The sequence below is a fragment of the Centroberyx affinis genome, unplaced genomic scaffold, assembly GCF_046629955.1.
Source record: "Centroberyx affinis isolate AG114_WGS23_722 - 3 ecotype Tasmania unplaced genomic scaffold, CSIRO-AGI_Caff_v1 ptg001292l_1, whole genome shotgun sequence".
Lineage (NCBI taxonomy): Eukaryota > Metazoa > Chordata > Actinopteri > Beryciformes > Berycidae > Centroberyx > Centroberyx affinis.
This window is the reverse complement of record NW_027279798.1, coordinates 204,530-220,824: the sequence shown is the minus strand read 5'-3', so window position 1 is coordinate 220,824 and position 16,295 is coordinate 204,530. Positions and strand designations below refer to the sequence as shown.

At 42.4% G+C, this 16,295-nt stretch overlaps 1 protein-coding gene across 1 annotated transcript in view; it reads left to right on the top strand.

Annotated features, from left to right (window-relative positions):
• The first annotated feature begins 3,478 nt into the window (after window positions 1-3,478).
• Window positions 3,479-16,295, top strand: part of mta1 (metastasis associated 1) — a 38,663-nt gene continuing 25,846 nt past the window's right edge. Inside the window, exons 1-3 of the mRNA XM_071525403.1 lie at window positions 3,479-3,584; window positions 11,299-11,366; window positions 14,488-14,581. Of these exons, the coding sequence (XP_071381504.1) occupies window positions 3,557-3,584; window positions 11,299-11,366; window positions 14,488-14,581 (190 nt within the window). The 5' untranslated portion in view covers window positions 3,479-3,556. The remainder of the gene's footprint in view (window positions 3,585-11,298; window positions 11,367-14,487; window positions 14,582-16,295) is intronic.

Sequence of the window (16,295 nt, the reverse complement as noted above, 5' to 3'; positions counted from 1 at the left end):
AAAGAAATGGAATGGTTTCTGCCTGGAAACGGGCTTAATTGATTTCCTCTGTGTCCTTCTCTCTGCTGTGCGTTTATCTGCTGGATGGAAGAGTGGAGGAAGGAAAGAAAGAAAGCGAGAAAGGCAGAGAAAGAAAGCGCGAGAGACAGAGAGATACAGAAAGAGAGGCCATCAGAGGTCATCCTCCGGCACTGCACCCAAAGCAAACCGAGGGGAGTTTCTTGCGGACGTTGTGTGTCTCTCAGGCCGATGCGGCTCCACACACACAGATTCATTAGGGAGAACACCTGCGCTGTATAGGGGTCTGCTGCATGCTTGCTTGCTCGTCTGCCTATCTTCCTGACTGCAGTAACATCTGGCAGAGGAGCAAGTGAATTCAAAAGGAACATCTGCGCAGCAGCAAGCAGCCAAGCAAACAAACAGTCCTAACGGAAGCAGTCACAGTTCCCAAATACAAAGCTAAGCATTGTTGGACACCTATTTTCCTTTAATTGAGGCCATATTACGTATTGGCATACTGTTTTCTCCCCAGTGTGTTGGGGAACATTTGAATAGCTGAAAGGGGAACTGTCTTGTGTCAAAGTATGTATGACATATACACATGCCATACCATACATTTTTATTGTCCCAAAGGAAAGTCATTGTGCAAGGCCAGCAGAGAAAACACAGTGCACAACAATGAGCAATGTACCAAACAACATTTACAAGCTAACCATATGCAGTTATATCAACAGTTATCCAGTTAGATAACAGCTATTTTATAAGTCTGGTTGCTCTGTTTCTGCATATGGAGCAGCCATTGCAGAATACATACAGCACTATACATTACACTCAGCAGTGGGCAGCATATAGGCTAACACAACAGTCATCAGTTAACGCAACTCTGTCATGTTATCACGCAAAATTATAGTGCACACCAAAATATAGTGCACACACCATGCACAGCAACATTCTCAAATTCACAATAATTACAGTTGAATGATTACATGCTTGCACACACACACACGCACACGCACACACACACACACACACACACACAAACAGAAACACACACTCTCTTTCTCTCGCTCTTTCTCCCCTCTCTTTCTTTCATGAGAGTTGAGAGACAATACAGTATTCCTCCAGTGCTGCATAGTTCCAACATTGAGACTGCACACTTGAGCAGGAGTGCATACTGTAAGTGCCCGTGATTGGCCTAGAGCGGTCATGTGACTGCAGACTGTAGTCCCCTGTGTTAGGCCACGGTAATTGAGGCTTCCATATGGTATAGATCAGATGTAGGCTTCACCACAGCATTCCTCCAGCATAAAGGCTCTACACTTATATCCACAGTGAAAACCCAGCTAATCAAACAACTACCTCCAGGAGAGAATACAGAGACAACCCCGGTGTCAAATACAACACAGTTCTGTCTCCATCCTCTCTATCTGTCTCTCTCTCTCTCTCTCTCTCTCTCTCTCTCTCTCTCTCTCTCTCTCTCCATACATTGTCTTTCTTCTATAGGACTCCTTCCACAACAGGCTGTTTTCACCAAGAACAAAACAAACATGTCACAGGCCAAAGCTGTGTTCTTATTAAGCTTGAAGGAGTGTGGCTGTGTTTGTGGTAGATATTAAAGAGGGGAACGGTGCGTGGTTGCAGTTTGTCTTTGTTGCAATAAATAATATACCTTATTTTTTTTCTATGGCAGATTATGGCAGTGTGGCTGTGTTTGTGGTAGATATTAAAGAGGGGAACGCTGCGTGGTTGCAGTTTGTCTTTGTTGCAATAAATAATATACTTTTTTTTTTTCTATGGCAGATTATGGCAGTGTGGCTATGTTTGTGTTAGATATTAAAGAGGGAAACAGTGCGTGGTTGCAGTTAGTCTTTGTTGCAGTAGATAATATACCATTTTTCTATGGCAGATTATGCCCAGAGATGTAAAATCCTGCCCAGTTTCTATTTGCCCGTATCCATGCATGTCCATGCAATTTACTGAGTAGGTGGTTGTAATAAGCTTGATAGTCCTAAACCTCCCTGTCATACTGCCAGAATCCTGTGTTTCCCATATTATCACACCGTCATTTGCTGTGCCGATCTGCACTCACTCCACACCACTGTGGGTTTAATGTTGTGCAACTCATGTTACAGGCTATACTACCATGTCAACTGATATGTGAAACAGTGAATTGCACTCACCTGCATTGTGGGACGCCGATACTTTCCCAGCTTGACTCATATTAGGCCACAACATAGGCCTACTAATAAATAGGTTTTAGCCACCACATCTTGCTTTTATTTGTGGACAAAGGGAATATTTAGATTGGAAATACCTATCACAGCAAAACTTGAAAGTATCATGCAACACATGACAAAATATCCCTTAGAAAATCCTGTAGTAATACCAAAGGAGACAAAAATGAATACCATAAAATAGGCTACATAAGGTCATTATAATAATAAATTATATTTACAAATGGTTGAGTACCGCATGAACACTTTAACAGGCATTCTAAAATGTTTTCATGCCTGTGACCCCCCAAAATGGACACAACTGGGTTATGGACCATAGGCTAGGCTATTCGTCATTTTGCTGGGAACCCCCTGGAACCCTCTCCAGGACCCCTGGCGGGCCCCAGACCCCACTTTAACACCACTGAGTTAAAGGATTTGGGATCACAGTATTATTTTTAGACTGGGAGGCTGGATCAGGCACAGGGGCAGCGATGCTTGATGAATAGTCTCTTCTTCTGGTGCACCGACTTGCAGGGGAAACCGCTTTGTTTGCAGCTATATTCTGATTTTATGCGGGTTACTAGGGACTAGGTAGTTAGAAAGACCAGTGTTGGTTTCCTTAGTCAAAATGTAGTTCATTAGGCTACTCTTTTCCGTTACTTGACATAGTAGGCTATGCCGTGTGAGAAGTAACGTCTTACACTAACGTTACAAGTTACATTATTTTTCCGTTACAAGCCCCCCAAATTGCGGTTGAATCGTCTTACTACAAAAAATCGCGATAACTTGATGACCTACCCCATGAATGATCTAACTTAGGTAACGTTAACCAAATAACATTGATGTTCTATGCTCTTGCTAATGTTTTTCGAGCTAAAATCAAAGTAGTGGGAATACTTCCACTCGGAGAAAGTAAACTTTTCTTTTATTTCTGTTGTAAGCTAGTTATCAACTAAGAGGACAACTGATTCTAACCGAAATGCATAACCAACGTTTATTTGACATTCAGTGGGGGTTGATAGCAAAAGTAACGACGTACATAGTTGCATTCTTGAGTTGCTAACGGTAACGGTAAAAAAAAATATTGAAAGTTAACTAGCAATTCGTTACACTACTCGTTACTGGAGATAGTAACGGCATTACCACCCAACACGGGTGCCACCAAACTTCGGCTTCTGAAATACAAGTGTACTGTCTCTTTAAGATCCCTCGGCTAGTCTGCTTCGTATTGATCAATCCACCATTTTCCAACACACAGCGGCGGCAGTGCTAACACAGCTCCGGCAGCGAGAGAGAGACACCCCTCTACCTGGAGAGGAAGCCAGGGACCCGGGGCAGTCATGGCAGCGAACATGTACCGGGTTGGAGGTAAGGGGGACAACATTTTGGGACCTTTCGGTATCCTTTATGGCGGACTCGCCATGGTTCGTCGTGGGTTTTTTTTTTTTTTACACAGCGTGGTCTGTCTTTCCTTCCCCTCTTTTATTTCCCTAAAGCTAAAGAGCCTTGTGCTTCACAGAGGATGATGATGGTGACTGTGTGAAGAGGAGGATGGCGATGAAGAGTAGTGGTTTGCTTACAGAACACTTCCCGGGTTCTCTTGTTTCTTTTGTGTTGTTTGTTGTAACTTGCGACTAAACCTAAACAACTACTTCAATGTGATGATGCACCTAATGCCGAAGTAACATGCATTTGTGTTTCTAAATATTTAAGGTAACATGTCGAACCGCTTCTAAAAGTTTGGCGTGCTAGGAAACTATTGCTTGAGCTACCCTCCAATATCGATAATAATAATTGATGATATTATTTGTTATTGACTGACCAGCAGCAAGCTCCTCAGACTCAGTAAAAGAGTGGATGCCCAATTCTTTTGCAGAGAAGGAGCTGCAGGTTCTGGACTCTGGAAAGTTAGGCTATCCTCAGCTAGTTACCTGCAAGAGCCAAGATGGGAAGAAAAGTAATATGTTCACTGCTGTGTTTTTTGTTTTTTTTGTTTTTCATGTTTCTTATGATTTCTCTTTTTAGACAGGCAGCTACAGTTAATTCCTAATTAAGGTTCCTGTTTTCCCCTCCCAATCATTTTCTGCATAATTGTCTTGAATCTCATCCCAGTAGGTTCAGCCTAAAGCAGCCTGAAATTGAGCAAAAGCTATACAATAGTTAAAATCAGCTAGTGGTTGATTCTTGTGGACCTGCTCACTTGGATCATTCTGATATGAGAAAGGATATGAGATGTCCTACACAATAGATTAGCAGTATTGCAGCGTTTTGACTCCATATTGCACATTACATTTGGCTACTGCTAAGATGTTGCTGTCCAATTTCACTGTGATAAACTGTCACCATCAGCAGATCACACTTATGAAGTGAAGGTGTGCCATCGAGGGTGTAGATTTGGTGCAACTTGTCACAGTAGGACAATTCCCCGATGCAGTGTTAGCTGGGCAACTGCTGTCTGCTCTTCAATCAAGCAGATATTTTCATGCACGCATTTTGGACATGATAGTCTGTTCTACCTGAAATGGTTGGGTAGACTAATTGTGCATGTCTGTTTCTGGGTGTGTGGGAGAGATGGAAAGAGTGATTGATTAGGCTGCATTTTGAAGAGAAATATATGTGGAATAACTGACAAAGGTCTATAGGCCTAGTGAAACAGGAATACTCTGATTCTTCTTGGCTTGCCACCCGCATGAAAAATGGGTTACAGTGAACGTCACAGCCCTCTTACTTAGTCAAACGCAAGTAGGCCTACCTGAGTAAGAACAGGATTAGGTCTACAGCAGGGTAGGAAATGAACACGTCACCGGCCAAATTTGGTAGGTTTGTTTACCAGACGCTTAGGCACATAACCAGCTAATGCTTGGATGACTTGTTTGGTTCTAAAAATCTAATTGGCTTGTAAAATAGTGAAAGTGGCTGGTGAATTTTGGGATTTACCTGCAGCTGTGACTTTTAGATTAAATTTTCTGCCCCGACCAACATTTTAGCCACAGGGATGGGATCCGTACTGTCACATTCAGCAGATTAAAATGACATTAAATGAATTGAAAGGAGTTCAACTCAGATTTCAGATTAACACTATGAAGTTGCACTCTTCTGTGTAATACTACATCATGATAACATACTAACAAGTTATTGATTACCCATGGAAGGTTTAATTGAAACATCACAAATAGGCCTAATTGAGTAATGACCTGAACAAAAATGAGACTAAGAAGCACAATAAACATATCGCCAACAAGTAAGCAAACTATTACAATATTATTACCAAGTCATAATAATGATTTAGGCTAAGAATAAGCGCTGTTATGGAGTCCCAAGATTGACTGAGGCTTCTCTGAGTCCTCCCTCCTCTTCCACCAATCCAGCATGGCATCAAAACAATGCAGAGCTCCTCTAAAGATGGCCGACACTTTGCAAGACAATGCTGGATCATCTTGGAAAAGCAATGACTTCCCTTGTGAAAGGAGCGTGGACAAAAGCTGGCTCAGTGGGCCTTGATGTCTTTGTTTTACCATGCAGGCCACAAGCCACTCTTCCGGTGCTTGTGGCGCTTGCTCCCTGTGCTTTCTCCATACGCAGGAAAGTGTTGGTGACTAAGTATATGCCATAAGTCTTATCACCTTCCTGGTGGGAAGGGAAGAAAAGCTAGCCCAATGTTTCTGTCCACTGGCTACAGTTATTATTGTATTCAAAAGCTGAACCTTCAACAAGATTTTTTTTAACCTGTTATAAGGGAGAGGGATGGAGAGAATGCATGTCTGGATTGCTGAGGAGCTGGCTATAACGGAGCAGAAAATGAATCACCAAGACTTGCTGCAGACTCATAGCTCCAACACAAAACATGTCTATCTCAGGATAACGGCGAGGACAACAATATTGTTTTCTTTTGAGAGTGCGTTTTAATGCATTAAATACAATACTTGCATTTGAGTCTATTGGAGTGCAACAATTCCTTATGATTCAGAACCTGCTAAAAGTGTTGACAAACTTACAAAGTGACAAACTTTGTTTTTGTCCAAATTTTCGTTTGGCTGGTGACTGGTGTTGGTTTCCCACGCTGCCAGTTGCCTCTCTCACAGGTCTGGTGGCTGTGCTCACTGAGGGAAAATGTGAGACTTGCTCGTTGTCATCCTGACAAGTTTAGGATGGTCAGTTGGACAGATGCATGACAGCTATCAGATGAACTCACCAAAGTATCCCCATCATCACATTTCCATCAACAGTCTTGAATTTTTACTGCAAGCTTGCTGCCCTGTAGCTTCTTTGGCAGGAGAAAAATGATTTGGAATTCAAATTCTGTTCACTCTCAGCTGCCTGAAGGCCCTAAAATGGTTGTTTGAGAGAGGAGTTTTGTGTTAAAACTATGCCTGTTCATTGGTACAGCGCATTTGAATAGGAACAAGCTGCAGTGGTTGCTGCAGCACAAGTGCAGGACAGATGCGTGATGGGAGACTTCTTAAGTTGCTACCACTGTTTATTAGATCAAAATCCCTCTGTTTTCAAACGTCACCAAACAGAAAGGCTTTGACACTTTGGATTTCTAAATATGCACATGAGAGGAATATTCTAGATATTTTACAGTCCGGCGATGAATTTTAAACATCTATCTCGAGTCACAAGAGAGGTAGGGAATTCCAAGTGAAAGACATTCCTATCTATTGTCTGAGACTAGATGTTCGCCCTCTTAGTCAGCCAAGTCAGCCAGGAATCACTGGAGGAATTGGTGGGCCAGATTTGGGCCTAGATAGTTGCGTAGGTCTAAATCCAAACAGACTTGCGCTATTTTATCTAGGTTGATCATGCCTGTGAGAGTGAAAGTGAGCGATATGAAAGTGTGAAAAAGAGGCGTGGGATTGATTCAGCAGGGGATTGAATTACCTGCCATTACCATAGTAACCTCCATCCATACTATGCGTATGACAGACTGAGCCATAATTTGTCCCGTGGTTCTTGCTCTCGACGACAGGAACACCTGTGTATGTTTGTGTGTGTGTGTGCATGGACTTGTGTGGGTGGATGTTCACTCCTTATGCTTGTAGCCCGGCCCTTTTCATTACTCTCATACATACGCATAGGCCATCTGCGTACTCGCTGGGTAGGTCTTACTCCAGTAGCGATGCTACCAGTGTGTCTTTATGCCTGTTAGCATTAGAACATTATTAATTCTCAACCATTTTACAGTGTGTTGACAGCGCAGACTGTCTAAAATGTAAAAAGTCAACATCGCTAACATCATGACGAACTAACCAAAGTACAAATTGGATCTGTTTCACTGATAAGATTCAAATACGTGGTTTGGATGGGAATCCATGAGTGGGGGACGAGTGTATACCCTGCCAATGAGTTTGTGTTTTTTTTTTTGTTGTTTTTTTTTTTTTCCTGGATTTTTCCGCTTAGCCCTGCCTCTCGGGGTGTATCAATATGCCTGCCTATTCAGCTGGCTATGTTGTCTCTCTCCTGTCTCTTCCATTGTCTCTCATTTCGTATCTTTGTCCCTCTTTTTGTAATTGTCTCACTCACTCGTTCATCCACCCACCCACTCACTCACTCACTCACTGTATGCCATGTCTTCTTTTCTTTTTTTGTTTGCTAACTAAACCATTTTTCTTTCACTTACATCTCTACTAGCCTGTCTGCTCATCTGTCTGATAGTCTCTCTCTTTCTCTCTCTCTGTCTGTCTCTCTCTCTTTCTCCCTCCATCAGTTCACTCATCTTTTCCCATTCTCATCATTGCCTCTGTCTCTGACTGTGTGTCTCTATCTGTCTGTCTCTCTCTGGCCTGGTTTGAATCAACCCAGCAGACTCTCTCTTTTGGGGCTCAGCAACATGCGTTGATTGGCTCACACAAAATTTGACTGCACTGTGACATCACAGGCGCCGGAGCCTGCTGATTGGCTTGCACTGGGAGCGGGGGATGGGGAGGGGGCACGCAGGCTGAGACGGCGGGAGGGCTGATGGGAATGGAGAGACTGAGTGACGCTGCTTAGTGCCTACAGGCCCTCTCTCCCTCTCCCTTTCTCTCTCTCTCACTCTCGCGTTTAGTCTCTCTCCCACTTGCTCTCTACCAGGCTTTGGCTTCTCACATGGTGGAAACTCCAACACTCAAACAGCACACTCTCTACTGTCACTCTCAGTTCAACCCTTTTCCTCCATAGTGGCTTTCTCCTGCTGGAGGTGGTAGCGGGGATAAGAGTGGAACTTCTTGTACTTCATTAAAAAGTGATTCCATTCTTGTATCAAACATCTCGGGCAGGAAAAGCGGAGCGAGCGGCGCCCGATGTCCCACCTCACCAACTCTGCATGTGCTGGGAGAATGGGACCAAAAGACACGTGCCCCCACCCAAAAAGAGTGTCTTACTTGGTGATGATTCACACCCAAACCCACACCAAAATGTAATGTTTTGTCATGTGGCTCTAGTTTCTTCATTTTTAAATCGTCATGACACTTTCTGGCTCATGATTAATGGATCCCTCCGTTGCGTCAACATTTCTCTCTGTGGTTTGTCATGAGTCCCGTCCCTATTTTTGAGTGTGAAAGCTTTTTGATCTGGGTTCTTTTGAACGTCGACAGATTTATTTACCTTTTTATTTATCCAGGGAATGTTTATGTGTGCTCAGTAAACTTGCAGCAATGCCCAGCATTTATACAGTTGCATACATTTATACATCTATGAGCTGCCCAGTACAGCCTCCTCCACTGTTAGCCACTGAGCAGTTGGGGATTAAGTTCCTTGCTCAAAGGCATCTCGGCCGTGGTTGTTTAGTAAGAGGCGAGTGTCGCATTCACTTTTCCCAACCCAGATGTTCCCAGCCGGTGTGGCAATTCAAACCAGTGACGTTCCAGTCACAAGCCCGCTTAACCTCTAACCTCAAGGCCACTGCCTCCCATACATAGTTGGAAACGAGCAAGTAAGATATCTTGTCTTCATTTTCTGTCTCAGGATCGTTCAATTTCAAGTCAGCCTATTTGATATTCAGCAGTGGGACAAAGATGTCACATTGGGAGTGGAGTCTAATGACAAGCTAACACAGGTAAAGAGTAGATGGGCACAATGTGACGATCTCTCCTCTCCTTGTGTTCTTGTAGCAATGTCGAGAATAGTGAATGTGTGTCTGTGGTTTCCAGATGTAGCTGTCATAGAAATTATACTCTTTACATGCTTGCTGAACTACCGCTGCACTGTTAGTGAACCCACAAGAGGAATTGTTAAACCCTAACGCTTACAGCTTTTATATATCATCAGTCTGTGATGTTCAATGCATTCCAGGAGTTATTTTGTCATAAAGTGTTGTAATTTACTTTACCATTACTTCTACTTCAGTTAGTGATTTCCTACATATCCCAGAATGACTTTCGACAGCCCCCTTGAGACGGGGTGTGAACTTGTTGCATTCAGCGGTGGGTTATACAGTACGTAGGCGGAGAGAGTAGCGAGAGGTTTTTTCAGTCAAGGAAAAACGAGAGTCGCAGGGCTTAAAGACCTCCGGCCAGGTGCCAGATTTCCGGCATATGGACACTTTAGATTCACAAACCATTTTCGACAAAAAAAAAAACCTCACTCCACGTGGGTTTTTGTTTTTGATGCGTTTTATCCAATCACATTCAGCAAAGCAATATTTTACATTTACCAATGGAATGCAAGCAAGTTTTTTTTTTTATCCAATGAACAGCAAGCTACTTTCTATCACAATGTAGCACCGATTCCTACGGTGGCCGAGACGTGTCGAACGAACTGCATATCCAAAACGCTTTGCAAATTCGAAAAACACAAGCGCATTAACGGAAAACACAAATGCAAAAGCCACAACACAAATGCAAAAGCCACAACACAAATCAGTCAGGAACATTTCAGGCTCAGAATGTTTTTTTGCTTTAAGCCCTGGAGTCGTGCCCCTTGCTCAGAACGCAGCATTTCTTGTGGCTGCATTGCATTATGGACTATTGAGGCTGCTGTCGGTGGAGAAATTGGTTTCTCTGCCTCTTCTACGATGGATTTCTCCCGGCATGATTGTTGAACATCTGTGCTAAATGGCGACTCTAGAAAGAAGCCCCTGCTCTTTGGTACTGAGGGGCTGACAAACCAACAAAACCTGTGTTGAAATGTTTTTGGGTAGATTTTTCCTTTTTAATCATTCAATAATAATAATACTGGATAGGTTTGGGGGGGTTGGGTGGGAGTGTGCAGAGAAAGAGCGGGAGATGGGGAGTTTGTATCCTGAGCGGTTATGCTGGTGGTTTCTGGGAGATTTTGGGCCTAGTCGGTCAAGATGGCAGGGGCCTGAGGGGGGTGGGGGGGGGGGGGGGGGGATGGGAGGGGGGAAGGTTTGGGGTGAAGGGAGGATAGCTCCAGCTCCAGGCAGCCTACCAAGTGTGGGGTATAATCTGACAGCACTCAGCCAAGACACATGCAGGGCTAAGACCAGGCACCCTACCAAGACTGGGGCCTGTGGGGACGTCCTGGTGAGAGCTAAGCCTCCAATGGGCCTGGAGCGGTGCCAGGAGCCACACACACACACACACATAAACGTACACATACATAAGCATACAGACACACAAAAACATACACACACGTGCATGATTGTACGTGCGTGCACACACACACTCACACACACACACAAGGGGGGTTTAGAATGAAAGGAGCCATAGGACAAAGAAAGCATGAGGGCTGAGGAAATACAAGGCTACAGTGTGAATGGATGGTTGGGAGAGCCAAATCTGTTGTGTGTTTGTGTGTGTGGGTGTGTTTGTGTGGGTGGGTTGGTGTGTGTGTGTGTGTATGTGTTTTTGTGCATGTTGTGCACAACATCTCATTCAGTCAGACCTCCCAACTACGGCTGGAACTGCTATGTATGAAATTAGGCTAATCAAGTTAAACCAACATTTGGTGGATGTCTGTGTTGCACTTTCCTCTTGACTAATTAAGCTGTCATAGTTTGTTCCAACTGGAAATCACCCTGAATGGTTGGATGACCTTGCAACGCTGACTGACATTCTCTCTCTCTCGCTCTTTCTTTCTTTCTCTTTCTGTTTTCCATTCCCCCCCTCTTCCCCTTTTCACTCTCTCTCATCCTCTGCAGATTATGTTTATTTTGAGAACTCGTCCAGTAACCCACTGCTGATCAGGAGGATAGAGGAGTTGAACAAGGTGAGTGTGTGAGACTGAGGTTGGATTTATACCCTCAAACTGATCTGACCTCTTCATGGTAGTCTGTATGTTGCTGTCTGCACTGAATCAGTTTTGACTGAGTTTGAAGAGATCAGATCCATGTTGCATGGGGGAAAGAATAAAAATAATAAAATAAGGAAGCAATTCCTTCAATTACAATAGGGCTTTGCACGAAGTCATGCTCGGGCCCTAATAAAATAATGAAAATAATTTTTATTGTTTATTGTACCTGACTACATCCCTAAAAACATGTTTCCCTTGCCTTTTTAGGTTATTATATGCTTGAATCGTTTGTGATTTTATATGTCAAATAGCACTACTGTATAATGCTGTGATTCTTTTCAAGTTGCAATGTTGTATCTACAAGTTGATGCTCAGGATTAGATCATTTTTTACATTTCAGGAATTTTAAGGAAGGACCACATAATCATATTCTTGAAAAAGATGCAAAAAATGAAAGATGTTTGTTGTGTGAGTGGATAATTATTATTATTATTAGTATTATGGCTAAAAAGGTAATCCTGTTTATTATCTAAGATATTCTGTTAGATACTCTGTTAGATACTCTGATCACGATTATTAATAACATGATTAAGTGATCTGAGAAAATGAAAATTATTTAACTGCACTTTAACATTCTAAGCAACATTAAATGTTTGTTGTCAATATGCCAATGCTCTAATTATTAATTGTGGAAACTAAATTGCATAATGGCATATTGGGACATTCTTTAGCTTTTTGCTGTGCTGAAAGAAGTATAACAGTATAGTTATATTAAAGTTATATATGATAACTTTAAGAATAGCATTATTACCATATCTTGGCACAAGTATCATGGTAATGTTGCCCTGGAAGCTGTATGGTGATTCCCAACCCGCCTTCTTCTACTACATTGTTCATTTAAAAGAGCAGAAAAAGAGGACTGTCTCTGCAGACTAGTAACAGGTGCCCACTGCCTGTCCCCTGTCCCAGGCTGGGGCTGGATAATATGGAGGCTGTTTAATGTGATTGACACAGAGCTCAGACTGAGCCTTCTGCTCTGCCTGTCACTGTCACTCTTCCTGCTCCTCAGGGATCTCTGGGTCTCTCTACCATAAGGTTTGAGATACAGGTCTAGAAAGTATGGAACGGTGTGAAAACTAATCTTGACAACCTCCAGCTTCTCAAAACTATGGAAAAACACATAAAATTAAAAGTCGTGGAAAACAGTCAACTGTTTTCACCCGAGAGCTTGTGTATATAATGCCAATGGTCCAACGTGTATAATGATGAATTATAAATCAGCAATGTCTTAAAATTGAGGGCCAGAAATGTAAGAAAGTAAAAAATGAAAAATATGTATGAACCTGGTACCAGTTGTCAATCATCACACTGAGAGGCACTGATGGGTGAGCTGTGGGTTGAGTTTAGGTGCTTTAGGTTTGCTGAAATGTAAAGGAATCAGACAAAATGTATGACATTAACTTACTTAAAATGTAATGAAATCAGCCTGCGGGATACTTCCAGAAAGTTGACACAGTTTGCTGTTTGGCTGCCAGCTGTTTAGGCTGTACCTTGATGGGTCTTTATGGTCATACAAGTCAATATGCGACATGTCTGCGCAATTGGCAATTATGTTTGCCTTGGAATTTCCCTTTTTAAATGTGCTGCAGAATCTGTACCGTTTGCTTTGTTTCTCTCATAAAAGCTCACAACACCCACGCTCATCTCATACCGCTGCCTATATTTCATTCATTTTCTCACCTTTTTTGCCCTCGTCAATTCATTTCTCATCATCCTCCATTGTCTTCTCCACTTCTCTAAAGGCCTTTAGGCTAAGTCAAGCTTCCAGTTTTGAAGGTGCCCAGCCTCTACCCTCTGAAAATTTCGAAGGGTACTACACTGTTAAGGATTCTTTTCATGAATTTGTAATCAAAATGGAAAAGGGAGTCATATTCTTGATTCATCTTTTACTTCAGTATTTTATGTTTCTTTGGAAGATTAACTGTGTCCATAATGGCCTGAAGATGTCCATATGTGTCATGCAACATTCAGTCCTCAACATTCAATTAAATACTTTGTAACCGTAATTTGTTGGAAAAATAGTGCATTAGTTCACTTTCCCATTCAGTCACAACAGTAGAAGTGATCTTTTCTCTATTCCTGCTGCTCTCACCCATGTCTCCAGTGACGATAAGGTGTTTCCAAAATGTATTAAGAAATATGACATATTGACTCTGTTACCATATTCTTTCTCACTCCATCCATCTCTTCTTTTCTCATCTTGGCTCACTGGTATCTGTTAGGGGTTGGATTTGCGAGAGAACTCCTAATCCAATATTTTCATGATGCTAGGGCAATGATAGAATAAAAATGTGATTGTTGAGGATATCCAGCTCTTTTAAGAATCAGAGTTTATCAGTATTGCAATTTATGCTGTACTGTAATGTTTATTATTCCATTTTTCTTTTATGTGACTGCTACAAAAGCTGAAATAACATCCCCTGAGGCAATAAAATATTGGTCAATTATACTTAGGAGTAAAAAGCCACAAATCAATTTCTAAACGAGTCCTTATTACTTCTTAGATTTTCAAGTGTTTTCCTTTTTAAGTAATATTGTTATGCAGTCCCTCATTTTTTCCCCTGGTAAAATAAAACTATTAAAAACAACTTTGAATCAACATATCAATATAGTATTATTGGGGAAAGTATTGCAACGTCATACTGTATTGATTGCTTTTTTTCACCAACCAGTACCAGTATTAAGGAAGTTTCATTTTGCCCTGTCTTCCTTCACTACGTCTCATAATTATCTGTCTCATATTATCTGGCTGGGCAGTGAGTCTGCCTGCTTCACTCTACTAGTCAGATCTTAGGACTGAATAGATCTACACACAAACCACAACACACCTCTCTACACTGTCCTGATCACTGAAACGCTTATTGATTGCAATTGGAAGACTTGCTCTAGTCTAGCACTGCGTGTTCAGCCAAACTTAAAAACTAGCCTCACCCATGGGTTTTATCTGTTTGTGTGTGTGTGTGTGCGTGCATGTGCGGGTGCTCTGTGTGCGGCACCACTTGTTGCCGTGGTAACGCCGATTGTCTCTGGTTTGCAGACAGCCAATGGGAACGTGGAGGCCAAAGTGGTGTGTTTTTACCGGCGCAGGGACATCTCCAGCACACTCATCGCCCTGGCAGACAAACATGCAAGTGAGTGACTGACCATAACCCAGCCAGCAAACATTCGGCATCAAATACTCCAAAACGCCATCCAATATTTAAAGCAGGGCCTTGTTGAGTGCCCTCTTCAGTTATTTTCCATTGCAAAGTTATTGTAATGCTTTCATATCCAATCGAACAAGGCCCAGAACTGAAAAATGCAACTTGATTTGTTAAATTGTTGGATTGTAAATCCTGTTTGCACACCAGATTTTCACACAGGACATTAAAGAATTGAATTGGATTGAGAGAATTTGTGCGTTCGGGTTCTCAGTTGAGAGAAGTGATCCGGACTGCAGCCCTTCTTCTGTTAGGCCTGACTGCAGACAGTATCCGCTCTGCTGGATATATCAATATGAAGACATCTGTATATGTGTGTGTGAATGTTTGCGTATGTGTTATTCACTGTGTCTGCCTGTTTAAGCGTGGGTGTGTAGCCTGTACTTGAATGTGGTGTTGTTCTCCAGAGCTTGGAGCAGGCTCCGCAGTATCTGGTGGTGCTGGCAGGCCGGTAGACTTTGCGGCTGGGCCGTACCTCAAACAGCGTTGTATGGGCCTTTAATGTTCGGGGTACCAGACCATTTTTCAGGGAGAAAGAAAGACAGACAGTGATTGGTGGTTTGAAAAATGGTGAGGGGAAAGAAAGAGAGAAACACAAAGGCCCAGACAGAAGGAGATAGTGGATTAAAGATGGCTTGTAACAAAGAGAGAGTGTGGAAGAACAAGTGAGTCGCAGGTAGAGAAAGAAAGTGTTGCTTGAAGGCCAGTGCCTTTCTTGACTGGCCTGGTCACCCCCCTGTGGGCAGTTGGAGCCGATGCCCTCAGGGCACCGATTTGCCTAAACTCAAAGAGTGAAAGAACCAAGGACGCATTTATCCCACTCGAGGTGCCTTAATTTGCACATGACATGATTTAACCTGTTTTGCATGTACAAGAACTTTTTTAAATTTTGTACTAATTGGCAATAATTTTGAGCTGTATCCCTCTCCCACTCCCCTCTGATCTTATCATCTGATGTTATATGGTGTACCATGTATGTTGTGGTGATTTGTTAGGTGGTTGGGTTGCAGAACTTGTCTGCAAGTCCACTTTTTCCCCAGGAGGCAATATAGATTTGAAATGAGTTGAATTGAGAGAGTTCATGCACTATGTTTCTCAGTTGAGAGCGGACCTCCAGTCTGCAGCTCCTCTTCTGCCCAGCATCCATTCTGCTGGGGAACGCTGCTAGCTACACATGGCTCTGTCTTCAGTATAACCAGGGTGGGAAAATACCACCTGCAATCTGATGCAATCTAATGGGTTTCTTTTGGAATATCTGTTATAGTAAACAACCAATTTGTCTGTACTCACAAATAAATTATGTGAGAGATCAACATAGTCACACTACCAGGCAGGCTACTAGGGGTTATCTAGTTAAACCGAAACCCAGAACAGATGCAGTGTGCAGTTCTGTAATGTATAGGGCCATCACAATGGGAACAAGTTACCAACTATTATCATTGAAGCACCTAGCAAGGCAAGTTTTAAAAAACTACTAAAAAAGCACATTAACAATAACCCTAACGTTAATTAACCGACCTGATCAACCACGATGGAATGCAATTTGATGTGTTATGATTTTTAGTTTTTTATTTCTTTTTATTTCTTGAATATGTTATTATTGAGACTTGTTACATGTGTTATATGTCTTGTTATATATGTTATG